Below are 24,444 nucleotides of genomic sequence, written 5' to 3' on the forward strand. Positions count from 1 at the left end.
AAGACTTTCCAGGAATAAATACAACAATGGGTGTTGGAAGATCAGCAGTTACTTGATTCACATAAAAATAGAGTGATGATGTGAAGGAGAAAGCTTTCACTTGTTCTTTTTCCTGTAAGGGCTTTCTTAAAATTGTCCCTCCAGGGTCACTCTTGAAGAGATAATGAGCCCTTCAGAAAATAAAGTGTATAAAACAGAAGAGTGTGTGTGTGTGTGTGTGTGTGTGTGTGTGTGTGTGTGTGTGTGTGTGTGTATAAGTACAGTATAAGCTAGTATTACTCTTCAGACATCTACTTTTACAGTTATTACATCCACTGTAATCAGTTCGTATCGTCACCACTACCCCTTTACTCTCATGTTCTGCTTTAACTAAACTGACTGATAATTCTCAGCAACTGATCATGTGAAAATGCCTGGCAGCAAATGTTAAGGCAATAATAAAGTCTATATTTTGCTTATCTACTCACTGGTTTACAGAGTCATCTTAACCTTCTCTTTTTAAGAAGTTCATTCAGTCATTGCTTTGTAACTAGCTCTTTGAGTTCCAACATCCAAAGTGAAGTCAAGTTTTTGTTGTACATTGGCTCTGCCAAAGGTGTGTTCCTGGAGATTGGATATCTCCGCAAAGTAAAGCAGGGTGCTTGATGCTTGATCATGGCAGGCTTGCAGTTTGCTTTTCAGCCTTTTCTCCGACTTAGCCACAACATTCTAAAAGTTGGGTATACTTCATATTTGGAGATGGTTTATAAAATGTTTCTTAATGAGAGACTTGCAAAAATTATCCCTGCAACTTAAGACCAAGTAAGGAGTGTGTTCCATTAAATATTTGTTCAGTTCCTGTTTGTTAAGTCAAAAACAATAAAAGAAAATTTAAACTCTTTGAAAAAATATTTATAATCCTAAATCACACTCCTCCATCTCACAATGAATCTTTAATGGTTAATCAATGCCTCACCACATTGGTCTTCAACTCAATTTATTAATTTAGGGAAGTTTTAAAAAGTCGACTGCTTGGATACAAAGAAGAGAAATCTGGAGATGCCAGATTCCACCATCTGGAAGTTGAAAATGACCTGACGATCAGAAATGAATTAAATTGGAAGCATGGAGTTTTTGCACCGGATTCACCAATCTAGTTAAAGATGGGCTTCATTGGCACCCTTGCCTTGCATGTACAAATGCTATTGGCATCTTATGGACACTGTACCACTTTGGGAATTAGTCCCACTAATCTGAGATAGTGCAAGCACCTCCATTTAATAGGACCTTTGTTCTCAAGCAATTGTAGAAGTTCACATTAAAAGCAGAAAAGTGCGATGGAAATTAATTCCTGCAGCAGCTCCTTTCTGTAACCGATACATATATAGTCTTTAAAAGACATAACCACATTAACTAATGGATTAGATCAGTGAAAACATGCTTGCAGTATGTGTTTCTTTTGGCACACTTGGGTCTGACAAGACATAACAGGCTCTTCCCCTGGATCCATCTGCCATCACCCTATCTGCAAAAGTCAGATAGCTGCCTGCCTTTCTCTGAAATGAGTACCAATCTGGTGTTAAAATGTAAACAATTAAGTGCTAACTTTTTTTTTTGTTTTTTTTTGCTTTGTTTGGATACCTTCATCTCATATAAAAGTGCAACAACAGAGCAAAGAAAATCATGTACACTGGCTCAGTCACACTGTTAGTTATGGATTAAATTGTGATGAATAGGGAATATACAATGGAAGGAGGCTCAACTTTTAGCCTTCCTCATCAGATATTTCCTCTGCTTCTAACAATGTTCAGATAAAAGTTTCTTCACTTCAATTGAAATGTGCATAGCGGAAGCCACTTGGCTTATTTAGGTGCCCTTCGACCTTTCAGATTGTTTCTTCCCCCCACCTTGGAGATAGCTTGGGACAAAATTAGAAAATAAAAACTGCCTCCAAATTATTGCTGAAAAGTCAGAAACAGAGGCAAAAATAAAAATACAGAATTTATTCAAGATTCACTGAGTAGTAGAGCCAAACTTCTAAACAGATGGGGGTCACGGAGCAAAATGGGCCAGTTTACTGCTCAACACAGATTTTGGCACTGTACTGCTGCCCCAAAAAATAATATTTTCATGACATATGTGATTTGTGATAAATCTGATTTTGATATGGGTCTCTATTATGGTCTAGGAATGGGAAGGGGGAGCGGAGGAAGTGGGAGGCACCAGAGAGACATTCTGTAATGATCAATAAACCAATTGTTTGGAATCAAATGACCTTGCCTGGTGTCTCAGGGTGTGTCTGCACCCAACCATCCCCCACCACTGGCAAACCTCCTCTGCCACCTGTCCCACATCCCTCCTGGGGCACTCCACCCTCACCCTTCCTAACATCCCTGTCGATTTACAAAATCACTCTCCACTCCACGTTGACAAATACAGTACTGAGCAAAAGTCTTAGGCCCCCTAGCCATATAGATGCACCTAAGACTTTTACACAGTACTGTAAATCCAGTTCTTAAAACCCACCCAATATCTAACCTCACTCCAAATTTCTCATGTTGAAAACACGAGCGTGTGGACCTTCTACATATAATTTTGGTATGCTGTTAAATCTAAGTCACAGGAAACCTTCCATGTGAAAATAGCCTCAAAAATACTTAGAATCAAAAGCAACGGGCTTGTTTATGATCTACAGTACTGGCTCGAAAGAATCTTCAAATATTTACTTTAAAACAAATTGGTCATTTGGGAAAAAAAAACTCACAGTATTTTTCAAGAAAAGTTCTTTTCAGTATCTTTACACATGGAAACAAATTCCACATTAGTCTATGTTTGTTCTGGAAATTCTGCTCTCCAATCCTCCCATTGGAAGAGGGTTTTCAGTTCCCTCCCCTTCCTTCAGGCTGATAAGAAGAACGTGCTTATGCCTTAGGGGCATTTGTACCACAGAGCCAAATGTCATTAACAGCTCTTCCAAATCATTGTGATGTTATCTTTCCCCTTTTGCCCAGGTCACCTTGTTGAATGGGCAAGGGAGCTCCAGAGGAGGGGATGTGGAGAACAAAGCTCAGATGCACTTCGCTATATCACCACCTCAATATTGTGTACCTTGTTGTAACCATTCATCAGTTGCTCATAGTCAAGTGGACCTCCCAGATTGTAGATATGGAAGTCTAAATGGTTACAATCTGGTGATTCCATGAGTACGTCTGACTCTCCCTCCTCCATCAGGTTGTCATCCACCGACAGGCTGGCCTTCTCATCATTGCTGAGAATATTTTGTTCATCTATAAATCGGATATTGGCATTCTCAAAGAATAATGGCGGATGGTTGCGCGTGTCCCATGCTGAGTGATCTTCGGGAACAGTTTTATCCAGTTGATTCTCTTGCTGTGCATGATGTGTCTGAGTGTTGAAGTCTTTCCCTTCATTTAAGGGATCTTTAATCTCAGTGTCTTCGATGGCGGGCAGATTGGGTGGCTCATAGCGAAACCTCTTCAGGCCCATTTTTCGGAACTCAATTGCACTCGGTTTAACATTATCTTTGTCCTTGGTTACCACTTTCACTGGAACCTCAACACTCAGTAGTTTATTGCTGTTATCCTTCAAAGTCTCTGAGCCGATCTGCTTCATGAGATCATTGTAGCTCTCCTGCTTCTTGGAAAGGAAGCGAAATATGTTTACCTCCGTCGAGTCTGCAATCTTAGAGTCCGCAAGTTTAGAGTTGAGAGATCCAGAGCTCACCACGTTTCCCAAAGGCCTTCTCATTCGCTTTCGCCTCTTCTTGATGGCTTTGTGTGCCTGGACAAACATGCTCACTTTCCAGTTGAAGAAGAGGGAAAGCCACGCCAGGCCCAGGTATATCCACAGCTCCACAAAGTACCTGTAGAGGACGTGATAGTCTGCATTTGGGTTGACACCTACAGTAAAAGTACAAAGCTACAAGTTAGTATAGAGCAAAAGAGGCAAAATTGTGAAAAATATTGTTCCAAATAAGTTCGATCCCAACGTGCATTTGTACAAGCACCACATCCTTTCATTTCCCCTTTATTCTGCCTTTCCAGTCTTTGAGTCACCTTAGAACCTCTGGTTGTTAGGAGGGTGTTAATAGGCCTCTGATGAGCAGGAAATTCCAACAACTATGCTCCATCCTCTCCCTTTCTATTCCACCAGGAGGGAGCTCAAATGTCATGCAAAGGGGCAGTGAAAGAGAATGGAATTAGGAAAGCAAGAGGGGGAATCAAAAAAAAAAGCCTGCCTTTCATAGAACTTCATTACCCCACTTACAATCTTTTCAGGAAGGCCACAAGGTTTGAAAATACAAGAGATCATAGATACTGGAATCTGGCATATATATATATAAAACAACAAACTGCTGGAGGAATTCAGCAGATCATGAAGCATCCATAGAGACAAATGGACGGTCAATGTTTTGGGTTGCGACACTTCAGCTGGACTGGGTTCCTCCAGCAGCTTGTTTACTCCAGACCACTGGGCTTCATCGGTCAGGACAAAGAGAGGCTCAAAACAATGCTAGGACATACACTACTGGCCAGCCATTGCAAGGTCTACCTTCTCCCCATTGCTGCGAAGGTTCTGCCATTCTATAAATCGGATATTGGCTGCCCAGACCTTATTAATCAATAAGTACCTAGCATCCTTAAACGATCCCAGCACACAGAACTTCTCATGAGAATTGAAAGAGAGATTGCAGAAAAAGTTGATGGGGAAAATTTTGGCCTCGTGTAGAAATGATTTTAATCCTATCACAGCCCTTTCCTCTTTTTCTTTCTGGCCCTTCCCCTCTCGTTCTAAAATTTAAACTTTATTTCATTTCTAGCTTTCCCACTTCTGATGGTCATTGAATTATTGCAGAGATTTGTGACAAGACTGGTTTTTCAAAAATAAGTAATACAAAACCAATATTTTGCAAAAATAAAATTCCTTCATTCCCCACTCCCCTTCCATTTCAATTTACTTGACCCTAGATTAAGTAAGTAACCTAATTGCAATAATTGAATCTCATTATATGATGACATTTGTATATATATTTTGATAATAAATTTATTTTGAACTTTAAACTTACCTGTCACAAAGTCTCCAAATCCAATGGTGGAGATCGTAATAAAGGAAAAGTACAAGCCTTCAATGTATGACCATCCCTCAGTCACCTTGAAGATGAAGGGTGGAATCATCAGATGAATCAGAACACCCCACACAATGAAAATGGCCGTGCAGGTTATCTGGGCCTTCCGCTATTAAACCAAGGGATGAAACAAAATATTAAAGCAAGAACAATATTCAGCACAGAATATATTCCACAGCAGTAAAAGCTACTTTCATGATGACATTATTATTGCTTCATTGTCTGGAATAAGGAGTTTTTCCTCCACCTAGAAAATATTGATCTTCCTTACTTTTAATTACCAAATAATTCATGACACTAAATTGGAAAGTGTGCAAGTAGGATGTCAGAAAGTGTTGCCAGCATTGGAGGGTCTGAGTTACGGAAAGGTTGAGCAGGCTTTGAGTTTATTCATTGCAGCAGAGGAGACTGAGGGGTGACCTTCTAGATGGTATACAAATCCTGAGGGACGTAGATAAGCTAAATGCACACAATCCTTAAACCCATGAATTTTGGTTCCCTTTCCCTGCGGAAAAGGTGAGGAGAAAGATTTACACAGGACCTGAGGGAAACTCCTAAGGTGGTGAATATAATGTAATGAGCTGTCAGAGAAAGGTGCAATAACAATACTTAAGAGACATTTGGACACGTACATGGACAGGAAAAGTTTAATGGGACATTGGCCAAACTCAGGCAAACAGGACTAGCAAAGGAGGGCACTTTGGCTGGCATGGATGAGTTGGCCAAATGGCTTGTTTTCATGCTATACTAAAGATTCCAAGATATACTTCTTAACATGCTGGAACTGTTAAATTCTTTAAGCCAGGTTAAAATCCCACTGCCGAGATGTCCACAGATGACGCAGCCTGGCACTCTAATGCAAGCGCAGTTGGACACGTCCTTTCAGCAAGTTTCCATAAAAAGGACTTGTATTCAAACTATTCGTCATCTGCATTTCCCAATTTATTTAGTGTAGCAATCAATAGGAATTTCAAACCACCAACAGGAAAAGGGAGAGTGTGATTCTTACCGGACTCACACCTTTCCTGGTTAAGGCCTCTCCTAGCTTCTTGGCCCTTCCTCCAAAGAACCTGCCTAAGGCACTAATCCAGGAGAGGCAGAGGGGTGCGCCAAACAGCCCATAGAAGATGCAGAAGAGACGGCCTGGAGAAGTCTTGGGTGAAATATTTCCATACCCTGTGCCATTGATGGGTGGAGAGGAGAGAGGAAGAAAAGCACATAAATTATCCAGTACTCCAACAAGATCACCTCGATGTTGTGATGAACCATCAATGATATTTACTTACCAATGGTGGTAATGACTGTAGCAGCAAAAATAACTGCGTTGGGCCAGTTCCAGTTGTTGAAGGTCTTGTTCCCAGTGATGGTGACCCCTTGCCCAGCAGCTTCTTCAACAGTCTGAAAGCACAATTGGAGAATATTTAACAACTGATTTAAGATTATGAGACCCTCATAAATGCAGAAGGATTAATGTCAACACAAAGCAAACCCATTTTTTGTCTTCCTGAAATTATACTAACTCTCCCCTTCACTGTAAGGACATGGTAATTTACCTTAACACTAGAGCCAACTCAACCATCTCCCCATGGTCTATTTCAAATCTGGGAAACATGCTTTTGTCCTGGTATTGGACAAATTCTTGAAGATAAATTTCCAGATATTTTCAAATGGATAATTCAGTGCCTGTTCTTGGAGAATCGTGATCCAGAACAACATCCCATGCACCATCATTCTTCAGGCCACTGACATTCAGAGACGTGTTCTAATATTATTTTTGTGACTGTATGTGCCATTGTAACTATATGTGCTCTGTGCTATGTGTGATTGTATGTACTGTGTTTTACACCTTGACCCTGGAGGAACACTGTTTCATTTAGCTGTATATTTGTGTATGGTTGAATGACAATAAACTCGAAATTGAACTGGAACTTGGAAAAATATCAGGAGAAGGCCCAATAGAAGGTGAGCATGCACATACAATAAGGATGAGGTGAAGTTTGGGACCATGGTTTCTGCATTGAGTGGAGAGGAGAATGCAGGTGCCAATTTGGGGAAATTGGTGAAGGGGAGATATGCACAGGGACAGAAGGCAGCAAACCATCCTGAAACTATTGCAGAATGTGAGGTGTTGAGCAGACAGGGCTAAACGAGTAAGGTCCTAAAGGAGAATAGTCAGAGAGCGAAAAGCAAAGTGGGGGTCTTGGTTATTCTGTTTGTAATTGTCAGCAAGTGAACATCAATGAGTCAGAAGGGAATTTAAAAAATGGTACCTATACCTGCCATTTGAATTTTACTCAATCAAATTACGAATGTGCATGAAGACATGATCCAAGGTGAGAAGGGGCAATGCCTGTGTGGAGTTTACAAGTTTCCACCCCCTCCCCCCACCATCCCAGATGTTCTTGTTTCTTCTCTCATTCAAAAGAGGTGTGGGTTTGTCGGTTAGCTGGTTCCATTGAAGGTAGGTGGCAGGAAATCCAGGGATGCGAAGGGAGTTAACGGGTGTGCGAGAGTGAATAGGTTATAGGGAAATATGGGAGTGCTCTGAGAGCAAGCGTAGAATCAGTGGGCTGAATTTCCTCCTTTCACGGTGCAAGAAAATATGGGAAATCAAAACATACTAGAGCTGTCAATAGACAGGCTTGGGAACAATGCAGATGAGGGGACCCTGGCAGAATATACACTTACTCCATAAAGAATGATCTGCCACACACAATTTCATGTCCAATGTCCCAAGGCCAGTGGACAGGCCAATTGCCGAGCAGATCTTGATGATTAACACACTGTGACCCAGACAGTGAGGAACAGCACCCTTAAACATTGTGCCACTTGCAGCCGTAAAAAATGAGCACTCAGGTTGTGCCAGTCACATTTGCTGGGTTGCCCCCAGGGATTTCATAGTCAATCATATTAAATGTACTCCAGTAACACAGACAGAAGCTTTTGTTGCAGCATGTGGTTAGACCGAGAACAGCTCAGGAGTAGGAACGGAACAGACAGACAGAATATTCAAGATTGGTTTTCTTTTAAAATAGTTGCTAAAGTTTCAGAACACTCATTATCATGGAATTTGAGAGAGTAAAGATGGTACAGCATTTTAAAGAGCAAGACCGCAGAACTGGTGAGGTGTAATTACAGAGAGGGTTAAGAGCACAGCTCAGGAAACAGAAAGCTGGATCTGCCATTGACAGTGTTGTGCCAGGAAGAAAGTGGGCAACTTTGAAACACTAAATCAGGATTAGCTTCTGGTGCTAATTCAGCAGGTGATCTTTACAAACTCAACAAAACAATATGCAAATTTCTAGGAAATATTTAGTGTACCAGTGCCCTGGTGGCACCATTGACACTGACAAACCTCATTATTGCAAAAATAAATACAAATAATTTATCTTCTGTATATATAAAATAGGAATAACGTCAAATCCAAAGGGCATGTCCTCCAACCATGTCCAATGCCAACCAAGTTTGTGAACCGCGAAGTCTTTAATTCTAATGCTGGAGCAGATAGCATGGCTTAGTGTTGTTAATGGTTCTTTCTGCCTCTCATTCTCAAGGGCTTCTGTGCTGCATGTACACCTGTCACTGGGAATTATACGAGCCTTTTCCACACCTGTCATAGTATCTCTTTTCCTCACTCTCAAAAACTCGTCGTTACCAAGGCAACCTAACCAGGAAACAAACCAAGTGTCTAATGCTGAAACAAGATGATATAATCACATTTGAAGTCTCATCTGGTTTGATAGATCACTACTGGATTTCACTGATAACTGCAGCAGGAGAACCAGCCAGTGATTCTGTCCACGTTCCTCAGTGATTTTCTTCAGGCTGCCTTCCAGCTGGCTCCATGATGTAATGGTCTGTACTTCAACTGGTGGTGTCATAACTTGCCCACACTGTTAAAGGGACGTGCAACTGGAAGTTAGTTTCAGAAGAACTACTTACTTTGGTGTGTTTTGTTATATATCTATTACTTTATAGAGTTATAAAAACCATACTACTCCCACTTGCCTGCATTGGCTTACATCCCTCTAAACCTTTTCTATCCACGTACCTGTCTAAGTGCCTTTTAAACAGCCTGGAAGTGCTTGCAAACCAAGTCTAATGAAGGCTACAGGTTTATGTCCCCATTTGGCATGAGAACTCTAGCACATCTATCAGGTTCTGTTTTCGTTATGAGAAACAGAATGCATTCTACGTCACAAACATGAAAATATCTGCAGATATGGGAAATCCAAAGCAACACAGGTGCTGCGGTGTCCTCTCACAGTCCGAAGCCGTAGGTCAATCGGTCATTGTCAAATTGTTCTGTGATTAGGCCAGAGCTAAATAGATGGGCTGCCGGGCAGTACAGCTCATTGGACCAGAAGGGTCCACTCCACACTCTACCCCCAGAAAGGATTGTAAAAGTAAAAACCGGGAAAGCTGCCAACATAAATCAAATATCCCACCCACTTCAGTCATTCTCTCTTCTTCCTCCTTCCAGGGAGGTGAAGATTAAACCTTGAGAACAGGTTCATGGATAGCTTCTATCATTCTGTTACAAGACCCTTGAATAGATCTCTCAGGATAGTGATGAAATCATGATCTCTCAGTGTACTGCAAGGCTCTTCCATCTCATTGTCTGCCTGCACTGCACCTTCTTTATACCATAACATTATATTCTGTAATTATGGTTTAAATTAGTTAATTTATTTATTTACAGATCCAGCGTGGAATAGGCTTTTCCGGCCCTTCGAGCCACGCTGCCCAATAATCCCCCAATTTAATCACAGGACAATTTACAATGACCACTTAACCTACCAACCAGTACATCATTAGGACTGTGAGAGGAAATCAGAGTATCTGAAGGAAAGCCACACAGTCATGGGGTGAACATACAAACTCCTTACAGGCAGTGACAGGAATTGAACCCCAGGTCGCCTGTGCTGTAAAGTGTTGTAATACCTTGATGTATTTGTTTTTGGAATGATCTTTTTGGATGGCATGTAAAATACATTTGCCCACCATATCTCAGTACTTGTGACATTACTAAACTAATTACACTGTGAATTAGAGCAATTGACAGCAGCAAAAGCAGAAGCCTCCCTTGCTCTTCTGCCTGCTGATCTACTTATCTACACAGCAAGGATTCGTTATGGATGACAAGAAGAATACACCATCCTGTTTGGAGAAAAACCAGCAGGAACTGCCTGAAATTGAAAGAAAAGCTCAAGAGACAAGTTCAGGCAAACCTGTTATTTGCAGGGAAGGAAGGCAAGTGAACAGATCTCATAAACTAATTTCTACTTTCTAAAACCACTGACTAATGACAGATGTCTCAATGCAGAGCCGGTAAACCTCTGCTGTGTGGCAGTGAGGAGACAAAGGGTTAAATGGGGTTATATTGGTTGAATTATAGCCGCAGCTTCATTCCAATCTTATGCCAATTAACACAGCAATGTACACGTGATGATACAGTTGTCCAGTCAGGTTCTGGAGCACAGCTGTCTCAAAAGAACACATAAAGACACTGTTTTTCTGCTTCCTCACAGTTGCAAGGAGTCACCACACCAAACCGCAGAGGTCACGTTGGTTCCACTGGTCAGGAATAAAGAAACTCAAAGCTGCTGCGTAGGTTGACTCTGTGGTTAAGAAGGCATATGATGCACTGGCCTTCATCAATCGTGGGATTGAGTTTAAGAGCAGAAGGGTAATGTTACAGCTATATAGGACCCTGGTCAGACCCCACCTGGAGTACTGTGCTCAGTTCTGGTCACCTCACTACAGGAAGGATGTGGAAACCATAGAAAGAGTGCAGAGAAGATCTACAATGATGTTGCCTGGATTGGGGAGCATGCCCTATGAGAAAAGGTTGAGTGAACTTGGCCTTTTCTACTTGGAGTGACGGAGGATGAGAGGTGACCTGATAGAGGTGTATAAGATGATGACGGGCATTGATCGTGTGGATAGTCAGAGGCTTTTTTCCAGGGCTGAAATGGCTAACACGAGAGGGAACAGTTTTAAGGTGCTCAGAAGCAGGTACAGAGGAGATGTCAAGGACAAGTTTTTTTTATGCAGAAGGTTAATGCCAGCTACTTCTACCCCAAAAAGCAGCACAGCCAACACTTTGGAACATGTCAGTCAGCTTTCTGTCCCCAGGTCCTGATGCATGACGAGAAATCCAAGTCTCATCAAGAAACAAACCACCTGCTCTCATCTCTTACAGAGAGAGGAAAACTAAATGCCTGTGGAAGTGTCAACAGAGCCTAGACAGCAGCTGAAGTGTCGTGGGCTCCTACGAATGGACAAGTGTTATTGAAGACGGTTAAAATGGGACTGAAGGGTTCTCTTGTCCTGCAGATTCGGATAGGTGGCTGTTTAAATACAAAGTATACACCCAAACAAGTAAAGTTCTGCTGAAGTGCCAGGCAGTCTTGCTTCATGTATACTCCCAGTGAAAATAGGCAGATGAAACAGAGAGCAAAAATAATATTGCTACATTATCTCATCTATTTTGTTTGCTTCCATTGCTTATTAATATTAACAACAATAATAAGGTGACATTGTTATAAACTACTAAATGCACCACCTGGAAGAATCTCAATGCCAACTACTGCCTCACCAAGGAGGGTTTTTGAGGTTGGTTGAGGGAAGGTAGAGGGCAGAGGCCTTGACTTTAACTATACCTTCTGACATACATGCTGTTATTATGTGGTGCAGATAGATTTAGACATTCTAGAAGCTAATTTTATTCATTACAATATCCAGATATATCCAGCCAAACTTGGCATCCAGGCCTGAAGTTTATGATATTTTGCAAACTTAGAGCACATATTAGTACAACACAGTACAGGCCCTTTGGCCCACAATGGTGTGCTGACCATTCAACCCTCCATTTATCTTTCATCCATGTGCTTATCCTAGTGTCTCTTAAATGTTCCTAACTTGTCTTCCTCTGCTCCCACCCTTGGCAAACATTCCATGCACCCTCCACTCTCAAAGTAAAACAATCTACCATATAACCATATAACAATTACAACATGGAAACAGGCCATCTCGGCCCTTCTAGTCCACGCCGAACTCTTACTCTCACCTAGTCCCACTGACCTGCACTCAGCCCATAACCCTCCATTCCTTTCCTGTCCCTATATCTATCCAATTTAACCTTAAATGACAACTTCGAACCTGTCTCAACCACTTTTCCTGGAAGCTCGTTCCACACAGCTACCACTCTCTGCGTAAAGAAGTTCCCCCTCATGTTACCCCTAAACTTTTGCCCTTTAACTCTCAACTCACGTCCTCTTGTTTGAATCTCCCCCACTCTCAATGGAAAAAGCCTATCCACATCAACTCTATCTATCCCCCTCATAATTTTAAACACCTCTATCAAGACCCCCTCAACCTTCTACGCTCCAAAGAATAGAGACCTAACTTGTTCAGCCTTTCTCTGTAACTTAGGAAATGAAACCCAGGCAACATTTTAGTAAATCTCCTCTGTACTCTCTCAATTTTATTGACATCTTTCCTATAATTCGGTGACTAGAACTGTACACAATACTCCAAGTTTGGCCTCACCAATGCCTTATACAATTTTAACAGAGATTGTCCCTCTGGCATTTCCCTATACTTTCCTCCAATCACCTAAAATTATGTCCCCTTGTATTAGATGCTTACAGCCTGGGGAAAAGTCACTGGCTGTTCATGCTACCTATGCCTCTTATCATCTTATACACCTCTATCAAGTAACTGCTCATCCTTCTTTGCTCCAAAGAGAAAAATCTGAGCTCACTTAACCTTTCCTCCAGAACTGCTCTCTAATCCAGGCAACATCTTGGAAAATATCTTCCACATCCCCTCCAGGGCTTCCACATCTATCCGGTATTGAGGGGATCAGAACTGAACATGATATTCCAAGTGCAGTCTAGCCAGATCTACTATGTATTCAACACTGGCCATACAGTCTAAGCAGTGACCCCCCCCCCCCAACCCCACCAAACCCACTCCGAACTCAACAGCAAGAAATTAAATCTCAAAAGGCGGATATGAGAAAGAAAGGGGTCAGGAATCGCACCATTTGATAAGGGATGAAACTTGTTTACTAATAATGGGAGTCCCATCAGTGAAACTGACTTCAATTGTTCAGTTTATTTTGCTGGTGTGAAGGATGGCCAGGGGGTGTTGTGGTGGTGGGAAAGGAGGAGAGTGAGAAACACACACAAATCCATGGCGTTGGTTGCAATCTAACTTTAGATTTTGTAGATTCTTCGACGTGCACATGACAAATAAATTTATTTTGAATCTATGAGTTTACTCTTCTAAATTTAAGACAATGAGGGTCCAGCTCACATTCACCTTCCAACCTGTGATCTTTCTGTACCAGATGTCAACAGAGAGGCCTCAAAACACCATGTTTCAGCCTTGCCTCTGTTCTTCCCAATGCCCTTAGCACACATCTGTCTCTGTGACGAGAACTGATGTACAATCTAACACACTTACAATAACTTGTTCTCTAAATCAAGCTTTAAAATCAAAAACAGCTCAAAACTCAAAATAGAGAGCACATCCCCTGGTTGCTACTAGAAGGACACACCCAGTATGTTTGTTGCAATTAGCGGTTTGCTCTTTATTTTGATGCATTTCTTTCTCCTTGCCAGTTTTCCTTCTACCACAACATCTCCCCTAGTAGTTTGTCTTTCATACCCAATAGACAGTCCCCTGATTTTCCAGCTAAGATTAAGGGCATCTAATTCAAAAACCTGTTAAAAAAAAAAACGCCTAACCGAATTATGCACTTGTGATCTTCATAAACCTCTGTAAGGTCAACTCTGAATATTCTATGCTCCAGGGAAATCAGTTCCAGCCTATTCAAGCTCTCCTAATAACTCAAGCTCTCCAGTCCAGGAAACATTCCTGTGAATCTTATCTGCACCCTCTTTAGCTTAATCGCATCCTTCCTATCGTGTGACAACCAGATCTGTACAAAAGATTTGGCATACTGCCTAGCCAATGATTGGTATAACCAGAACATGATATCTCAATTCCTGCACTTAGTGCCTTGGCCAAAGGCAAGCCTCTTCACTGCATTGACACTTTCAGGGAACCAGTTACTTCTGCCACCCCTCCCCCCAAGTTCTCACTGTTCAGTAAAACTCTCAAAGGCCACATTATTCATTATATTCCCTTGCAATTCATAGAACTGCACACTATTCATACAATTCCCTTGCCCAATTTCCCAGTTAACCTAAATCCTACTGTATCTTTAATAAACCTTTACTGTTCACGACACCACTTATTTTGGTGTCACCTGCAGACTTACTAATACTGCCAGATCTTCTATTCACTTTCAGATCACTAATACCTCTGATCAGCAATAAAGGGCCAAGCAGTGATCCCCGCACAACACCAGTGGTTATCGTTCTTCAATCAGAAAAGCAACTGGTGTAGTGCTTCAGGAGGATGAAACTATCTTTGCAGAGGAGACCAAATCAAATACCATTTCAGAAGTACTCAAAGTCGTCTAAAGTCTTTGTTGAAGAACAGCTTCATCACTCCCACCTCCGCCACCCTACCCCACCTCCATGCTGTTTAGGATGACACAAATCCTTTCACGTGATGTTTACTGGTATTTTTCAGAGAACTGCATTCCTAAATTACATTACGAAACTTAAAAACTTATTCAATGGCTTTAGGTTACCTTTGGGATATCAAGGATGTGAACAGTGCAATCGAGGTTAATTTTTTTCCCCTTTTTGCTATTGATCTTAATGGGGAATAACTATTTGAAATAATTTTAAAGTGGTATGCAACATGTTAGGATAAGCAGCCTTACAACGATCACAAAGTGAGCAGAGGAAAAGATGCAAGGATGTAGTGTCTTTGATGAAATACAACATCCCCACAACTCCTGAGAACTCTGCACATAACCAATGTGGAGACAGAGCACTGAGAACCTGAAGGTCACGCATTGGGAGCTCACATAGGACTTGTACCATAGTGGATCAACCACAAAGCAACATCCACCCAGTTCATCAGCCCCAACTTAACATCAAATGTGAAAGTAAGTTATCCTCTTCCCCAAGGAGCTAGTAGAAGCAGAAAAAAATCAAGGTAGAAGACCCAAAATGAATCTGTTAAGAGGTAAACAGTGCAAAATCCAAGTAATTTATGAAAAGAATATTCTGGAACTTGCTCCTAAATACTGATTACACACCCATCAACAATAGTGTGAAGAAAATCGGGGATGTGCAAGATGCCAAACGAATGAAATATGATGATAGATTACAGACATTGGTAGAAGAAAGGCAAATTTAAAATTTGAAAGAACTTTAAAAGCAAGACAATATTTTATAAGTTAAATAGGTAAGTGTGAACAGAATGACGGTAGAATATCTATTAAGTTCCGAAAATGAATTCAGAGAAGATGCAAGAAAGGAGATCGAGTTTGCCAGGTAAATAATCAACCTGCCAAATGTGAAAGTAAGAATTTCTCAGTCCTTATCTTTTGCTAACAGTTCTGTTCAAAGGTCTACATCATCTTTACTGAGACTGTGTTTACTTATGTTTCTTGTTTTTAAAGTATGACTGATATTTTAGTTCCTGTATATTGTGAGCAATATTTTGAATAATTTCAAAGAAAGCCACCACAGGAGTTGCAAGCAACAACATATGAGATAGTGGGCTGGATAGCAATCCAGTAGCAGAAGTGACATTGCTGAAAAAGTTATCTACCCCAGACTTCTATACTTTATTTCTGCCAAAGAACAGCAACTAGCCATGATGTCTACTGGCATTCAGAGTTCAAAACAAAGGAGTAATTCAAATAAAACTCAACAATATTTCCATCAATTGACATTCCCATTAATATTATTCTACTTCCTTTAAAATTGTTTAGAAACAAATTATAACACACAAAAAGAGCATTAAATCCAAATGTCATCTTGACAACTATGAAATTTGGTAAGTTAGATGATGATCTCATCACACTCGTCAAATCTAAATGTTCTCAAGCCATCCACTGAATGTCAGGTGACTAATATCCACTAGCATATGCAGAAGTCTAATATGTATACTCAACACTAACAAGGAGGTTTAAAACCTTGTAGAAATACCACAGTAAAGGCACCATTGCTTATGAATCTCATTGGCTGACTGGAGGGATTGGAACCATTTCCAGCCAAACTTAACCCATGGCAATAATTTGGTAGTAATTTGATAGTGGATTTCCTTGCCCCATTTCAATCCATTCTCCTTTCCACTGTGCAATGGGAATTCAATGAAAGGGCCTTTTCATTCCTCAGCCTGTACAGCCTGATAAAGCCTGAGTAGTTGAAATTACTATGAGTGAATGTAATGAAAATTTACCCAATAGCCCACCTTATCTGATGATCCACCACCCACTTGATTGCCTAACTACGGAAGAGAGCTAAAATCTTAAAAGAACATTTGAAAAGTTGTATTAGCCATTTCTGACTCTAGGTTCTATATTGTAATATAATAGTGGCAGACAAGTGGTAAACATCATATCAGTCTCTTAAGCGTTTGTATATACAAGCACAATTTTTCTGTCAGGTATCAACTGACTTCTTAATGGTGCCTTTTATAGAACAGCTTCAAGTCTGTCTAATGGTGAGCAACACTACGGCTAACCTGCCATTAACAAAGATGCTAATCTCACTGATCAATCTTTTAGCTATCAGAAGCATTGCCAAAGGAGGTCTGCTGTAAGGAATAGCAGCAATGGTCCTGAAATGGCTTTGAAAGTTCCAAAGCAACCAATATTTGTAGCTAGAAAAACAAAGCTGGCAACCATAAAATCACAGAGAATGTGCAAAAAAAAAACACCTTTGAGAGAAGGCTGGCACTCCACCAGGGTTCAGGTAAATATTTATTACAAACCAGTGTAGTTCATCAATTCAGACAAATGTTAAATAAGCAATGATTACATCAGCCATGATGACAGAGCATCTTTAGAATGGCTTTATAGTGATCCAATGCCAAGAAACAATGCATTTGTATTATGTTTTTATAACACAAATAAAGTCAGAAATGGGAGAGAAAATGAATAGGGCATGGGGAGAATGTTTAGCCTCCAGGGACACTGGAAGACAGGACTGATCCTGGGTCACTGAAAGCTGAGGCCTGTTGTGTCACCTCCTCCAGGTCACATACTGGCTGAGGGTCTAAAGAGTAATTTCTTTCCCAACTCGAAGTTCAATCAGAGTTGGGCCTCTGCCAAATTCTTTCAGCACCCACTTCTCAGAGTCATGCAAATCTGGTTCATGGACAACTAAAGGTCCTCTCCTTCTCCTTGCTGCCACATATATGAAAGTTCCCAGTCTCTTCAGATCTTGTTGTTAGAGGCTGTTTAAAACATACAAACACACGCGCGCGCGCACACACATACACACACATTACATCCAGTTTCACCTAATCCTGGAACACTTGGGCTCATCGCTTGCCAGTTTTAACACACAGACAATTTGAATAATCAGACCATTTAGGGATGAGATTGATGGGGACCTTGTGTACTCACAGTCAGATTAATTACGGCAAGGCCAGTATTAACTGGCCATGCCTAATTGCTTTAGTACAGTTGACGGTAAGACATCTTCATTATTAGCTGCAGTTGGTAAGAAGACATTCCTTTAGTGTTGTTCTAGAATCTTTGTCATGGCCTTTGTTATAGGACTGGTGATGTCCTTCCATAACAGGTTGCTATGTGGCTTGGAGTGGAACAAAGATGGTGATATGTGAGAGAAGAAACTGAGGTGCGAACAGAGTTGAGTTGCTGTAGTACGTCTTGTAGATGGAACAACCATGCAGCTTGGGTGTTCCAATGACTCTGATCTACATAAATTGTTCTTTAAAAGATATCAGCACCTAAGAACTACTAACTGAAACAGAAGTAGGAGCACACAACTGTCACAGCACGATGACAAGTGAAGGCAACTTCAGAACGGTTAAAACAATTGAGGATGGGTTGACTGGAAGCTAGGATGCAAGCCTGGCTATTATAAACAACACGGATGATTTCATACTCAGTGTTGACTCTAGCTCTGTCGAGAACATTTGTTTAGACATAGTCCCACTATTGTGGTGTTACAGAATCAGCACTATTTTCTGTAGACAAGTCAACAGGAGGTTAATTACTCATCAACCACAAAATAAAGAAATTTCCACTTCTAAAGCACGTTTCTCACAGTTAAAAAATTCCCAAGGTAGGGCACAGGAGCAACATCGAAGAAAAATATTTACTCTTTGCTTTCTTGGTTAACAGGAAACTCACTCGTGAGTGCACTGAGAGGGAAGGCACAGGATCTGGACATCTGAACGGCAACTAAATTTAGATGAGCACGGTGACAGAAATGGAGAAGGCTGTGTTTCTCAGAGGACAGTAGAGGGCAGTGGATTACAAAGGATAGAAGAGCACAGACTAGATAATTTAAGAATCAGGTGGCTGCCATTGCAATTCAGCAAACGCGGAGTTAAAAGGGCAATTTTTTTTTTGGATGATTTGATGTTACAGGGGTGGTGTGGGGGAAGAGGTTGTACTGAAATCGTCATGACTCCTTACTGACAACACCACTGCCTTAGGCCCAATCAAAGGTGGTGATGAATCTGCAAATAGAAGGGAGATTGAAAATCTGGCTGATTGGTGCCATAATGACAACTTCTTTCTCAACGTCAGCAAGACCAATGAGTTGAGTGGTGGACACTCCTGAACTTCAGGAGGACACTGGAGATCCAAAACCAATCCTCATCTGGAGATCAGAGGTAGAAAAGGTCAGCAACTTTAAATTTATCAGTGTTGTCATTTCAGAGGACCTGAACCATTAACTTTCCCCATCACCGAACTGTTCCCACAAACTTTGGACTCACTTCTAAGGACACTCCATCTTGCATTATTGATATTTTTTGCTTATTTATTATTGTTTTTTTCTTTTTGTATTTGCACAGTTTGTTGTCTTTTGCACACTGGTGTCCACCCTGTTGGTAGAGTCTTTCACGAATATTGGATTTATTGAATATGCCTGCAAGAAAACGAATCTCGGAATTGTATATGGTGATATACAGGAACTTTGATAATAAATTTACCTTGAACTTTGACGAATGAGGATGTTAGCAGTAGATAAGGTAGTTAATAAGTTAAGATTCACCAGTAAACTACACAAAACTCCTAACTATTTGGTCCCACGCAATTCTCCCATTGCAATAAACCTAATGATAGCCACAGTTTCTTATAAATCAAACTTAGAACAAGGCCCTTTAGCCAGCTGGCTGGGTAAGTACACTGCACTGCTGAGGCATACAGAAGGGATTAACAGCCTGAGCACTTGTCCAAGTGCATCCAATGTACCTGTCCATTGCAGAGTGATCCTTATAGTGTCCATACAATTGACCAATTAACATTCTAGCCTCATTAAAACAGAACTGTCAAATAGGCAAACACCGATTTGTTGAGGGCCAATCAAATCTAACAGCTTGGAGTGGTTATTCCACCATAATTTCTCAACGCCATGGCCTCTAACCTAAAAGGCTTGTACGAACGGTGCATAATGTTAACCACAACATCCTCGGTGTAATATGTAACAACTATAAACTGAATACATCAGAAACATTCATTGTATTTGTGTTGACTTCTAACTTGGGTATCTCAAAATCAAGCACACTGTATTACCACTGCATCCCACCCACTGCCCCCCTGCTGTCTTCCAGAGCTCCACACCAATTCTTTAATTTAGTAGATTACAGAGCATGGTTTGGTTGATAAGTTACTCCATGCAATAAAGAACTTAATATTCCAACAATTATTCCCAGGAATTGAACTTTAGTTTTCTGCTTGATAAACCTAAATACTTGTATCAATCATACTGTGCTTTTTTATCAGTTAAGTAATTCATTGAGAGTCACCTTGCAACACAAAGCAGAACTGCGCAAGTCATCTCCATAAAACAATAAGGGTGCAGTTTATTACCAAGTTGGCTTTCGGACTGTTGGGCTGAAGTGCAACAGATAATCTCTATGCAAAATATCAAGGTTCAAAATTGAAAAGTAAACAGTTTCTAATTTAATTGTGCATTTTATGCATCCTCGGCTGAAAACAGATATGTCTGAGGATGTTTTTCTACAGTAAAGGGGCTATGGGAATACAATTTGCCACCAGTGACACGCTTCTTGGGAGTAAAGAAAATCTATTTGCTCCTAGGATGAAGTCACAGACAGGGCCATTTATTGTCTTTCTCTAATTGCCCCAAACCAAGACACCACTAAGAATCAGCCTCACTGACAAGCCTATAGGTCAGAATATGCAAAGATGGCAGATTTTATTCCTGCAGGGTACATGCACCAGATGAGTTTTTACTGTTCCACTGTTCCTCTTACTGAGACTTTTCAAACTCTGTATTTCATCACCAGCTGCTGCGATACAATTAAACTTTTATCTTCATATCAATGATCTAAGTATTGGACTGTTAACCCAGTCATTTGACCTTCACATCACTGCAGTCCTTGGGTTTTTATTACTACATCAGGCTGTGGCTAGTATTCCACTCCAGATTCTACCCTTTACATAATTGCCATTTTGTAGCAGAGTTTGCCTGGTAATTTATGTAAGTAGAACATTAAATATTTAATATCCATCAGATGAAAAGTGAAATGAAATCAAAATCTGAGACGGTTCTGATGGAGTTTTCTGCCAAGATTATGGCTACATTAACTTCTGGGATAAGGAGAGAAGACCATTGTAAAAACAATTGGCTAGCTCATTGATGAGAGACTTTGGCACACAAGATGCCAAAAGAAGTTCTCCCATGCCAAGGTCTAGGGTCTAGAACTAGGTGGCTTAAGTTTCATGATAATGAGCATCATCTGGAATTTTCCTATCTGTAGTTGCACATTCACAGGGCACACTTGAGGCTAAGATCTTGAGTTTCTAAAGGAATGAAGAGAAGTAATGGGATGGGTAGGAGTGGGCAAGGATCAATTGTGATTTGATCAAAGGTAGAGTGGGTTAAAGGGATTTTATGTTCTCCTCCTGCTCCCGAATGTCATGTTCCCAAATAAGTCAGTTATTAATAGATAACCGTGCCTACACATATTTGTATTTCATGATCTTTTTAACCAAAGCCCTAACAAATGCTAACTTCATGAAACCAACTACAATATTACACTAACAATTGCATGTTGACTTTAAATAAAAAACGATCATCTGCCCATTGTCAGTTATGCATTATAATCAATATAAAAAGTTAAATGAGAACAGAATAATGATTGAAATTGCATCATTCTTTTGAATAACCGAACAGGTCTGTTTGCTGCAATTAACTCAGTTTTGCTTTCATCTCACACCTCCCCAGTTTCTTGAGTTTTGGTGGCAATTTCCATAAACACATTCTAAAATGAGTGCAAGATTCTGCAGAGAGGCAAAAAATTGTGTTTCACTCCTTGCTTGAGCTCTTGCTCAATTCAGTCATTCTTTCTTTCTATATGACAAGCTGCGGAGAAGAAACCGCAAGTCTGATGACAGTTTCTGATGCAATGACATTAGTGGCACTGACAAAGGTTGAACATTTGCCTGGATTCAAGTTTTTCCAAAACCACACAAAATATTTTCTCAGCAAGAGATCCAATAGCATGCCAAGAAAATCACCGGCGTAACGAAAATTTTCCTGCGTATACAAATGGTCTGGCATTTTACATCTAGGAGAATGTTGTTTCCTGCCAACAGACTCAAGACAGAATGAGAAAAAACCTTAGGCAATGAATAACCCTGCTGTGCAAGGGCTGAATCCTGTTGGTGCTCCAGCTGAATAATGGAAGTAAAAAATCTGGTTCACTCCTTTTGGAGTTGGATGGTGCAGCAAGGGGGATGCAAGCATACTGGGAGCTTCTAAATGGACTCTTCGGGTCAGATACAAAGCGAGGTGCTTATGTGTGCTATACAACAAATCAAGTTTCTTCTCACTGAAAAAAAGTGTGAAGCAACATAGTCTACAAAAAGGCGGAGTCAGGCCAAGCCAAACTAGGATCTAACCACATCTACAAACGTTTGTACATATTCTGCTGCTGTTTGGAAATCTACAAAATGGGGAGAGGGAGGTGTGGATGGGAAATTTAATAAAGGTTTTCCAGTTGTCATTCCTGGAAAAATGGAGAGAGTTGTCATCAAGTATTCTGGCAGAGTTACTTCAATAAGCGAGGTGCCAGAGAAGGAAAGAAGGCCACTGACAAAGAAATGTGAGTTTCCAGCACTTTCCAAGCATTGGAGAAGATTTTTGGTACATCAAACTCAGCGCTATTCTATAGCATCAATAACTTTAACCATGAAACATCACAAGAAATAGAAGCACTTGGAATAAATATATTTTGTTTCTAAGTAGCAATGGTTAGTATCAGGTGGGAGAGACTGTAAGCTGTAAATAACTACATTGCCTGAAATAACAATTAATATTTTCCTTGCAAATCTTAGCATTCAATTTCAGTAAAAAAGAGTACGCTTGCAGAACAAGTCTAAAACATAAAATATAGAAAATAAGGATGGTGCAAAGTTAAAAATGAAAAGTGCTGGAAATACTCAGCAACTCAGGCAGCATCTGTGGAAAGAGAAGAGTAGTCTTAAAATCATGACCATAAATACCAAGACAAAAGCTTTTTGTTCACTTCTAATTAACACAATCAGCTCAAGACAAATCCTTCTCTTCTCTCCTCAGATGCTGCGAGGCTTGCAAATTTAAAAAAATCCAAATAGGAGTGGAATGCACATGAGCTCAAGATGGGAGAACTGTAGTGCCTGAATAAATGGCTGATTTCCTCCAAAAGGCAAAATACCACAATACTGACTGGTTCAGAAGTTCATATATCATTTCTAGCCCCATGTGAACTAACGCGGGCTAAACAGTAAGTTGCCCTCCCTCTTTTCAACCAAACCTCATACCATTCCTTCTTTCACACACAGCACAAATTCAAAATGACTTTTTTCCCCCCTCTATTTACAGGATGCCAGCTCTACAGAGCCCTCCAACAGTCTTGGTAAAACGTCACCCAAAAGCAACATTACTAAACACAACCACGTCTGTATTTACAATCTGCAGTTTACTTTCTGGAAGTGTGTCTATAATGCAGTCATTGAGAGCAGAGCTGGGTTGTGACAGGTTAGAATGGACATAAATCTTTTCCTCTTCAGTCCATCCCTTTGTATTTCTGCTACCCTTGACAATCAACTTTAAACAACCAGAATAAAAGGCCTAAGAAGTTGGCTCAGGCAGCCCTACAGTGGCAAACATCCGTTGGGAATAACTCCCAACACTAAAAGGGAATGCTTGTACGAAATTTGTCATCAAGTCTCAAAGCATCAAGGAGATAGTTTTGCTATGAAGGAAAATGCCAAGTTTCTTTCCTGCTGTCTCCACACCAACACAAAGCCAAGAAAGTCTACAGTTCCATAGCCTATATCACGCCAGCATCTGCAGTTTCTTTTAAAAAATCTTCAAGGTCAAGTGGCTGGAACTGGAAAAATTAGTTGGAATAAACATGGCAGATGCTTCAATTTTCCATGAGAATATAAGTGAGTTTTATATTGGAAAAACATGTAGAATATCACTAATTTCTCCCCCAGAGTGTCTTCAAAAGTTGTGTCTGCCAGCTCTATTTTGTTTTCATCTGCAGTGATGGCCACAAACCAGTCGTGCTGACCAGAGTCTCAAAGTTGGTTGCCTTCAAAAGAAGCCTCCACAGCGGTCAAGCCTGCCACAATATTCCAAGAATAGGCACCAACACCTTCACTCTAAGGGGGCACCAGATGAGTTTGTGGCTACAGTACCTGCCTATAAATTTCACTGCTACCATCACAAGTTTAATCCAGCACATGTAATCTTTAAAAGTAGATCTTCTGCTAAGTGGGTTAAACCAAAGAAGATCCATTGAGAAGGCAACAAATACTATAACTACACAGAGCACAATCCAGAAGACAGTCTGGAGCTCTATGCAATTATATCAGTGCTTTCAGGCTGATATTTAAATCCTCTGTGTGAGCACAAGTCAACAATTGTTTTGTAGCTGTACAAGTTGTCAGTGAGACTCTTTTTAACATCGGTAGAAATTAAGTAAAGAAATTACAGTACTGACTATTGATTTCTCTATTTATGTAAAATATATTTTACTGTCAACAGTAATTTATGTGTACAATGCCACCAAGTACGATAAATGTCACCCACATATGCATAAATAAGGAGGAATGAGCATCATCAAGTTAAATTGCTCAACTTTTAAGAAAAGAGTTGTTCAATGGAAGGCAAATCTGGTCACTCAAATTTAAGAGTACACCTTAAAGTGAACGAACGCTC

The 24,444-nt window shown here is 40.5% G+C and overlaps 1 protein-coding gene across 1 annotated transcript in view; it reads right to left on the reverse strand.

Moving 5' to 3' along the window:
- Nucleotides 1-201: 201 nt before the first annotated feature.
- Nucleotides 202-24,444, reverse strand: part of kcnk5a (potassium channel, subfamily K, member 5a) — a 31,452-nt gene continuing 7,209 nt past the window's right edge. Inside the window, exons 2-5 of the mRNA XM_063040640.1 lie at nucleotides 6,412-6,523; nucleotides 6,135-6,301; nucleotides 5,066-5,234; nucleotides 202-3,899 (exon numbers count right to left, since the gene is read on the reverse strand). Coding sequence (XP_062896710.1) covers nucleotides 3,061-3,899; nucleotides 5,066-5,234; nucleotides 6,135-6,301; nucleotides 6,412-6,523 — 1,287 coding nt within the window. The 3' untranslated portion in view covers nucleotides 202-3,060. The remainder of the gene's footprint in view (nucleotides 3,900-5,065; nucleotides 5,235-6,134; nucleotides 6,302-6,411; nucleotides 6,524-24,444) is intronic.

This window comes from Mobula hypostoma, chromosome 2, assembly GCF_963921235.1.
Source record: "Mobula hypostoma chromosome 2, sMobHyp1.1, whole genome shotgun sequence".
Lineage (NCBI taxonomy): Eukaryota > Metazoa > Chordata > Chondrichthyes > Myliobatiformes > Myliobatidae > Mobula > Mobula hypostoma.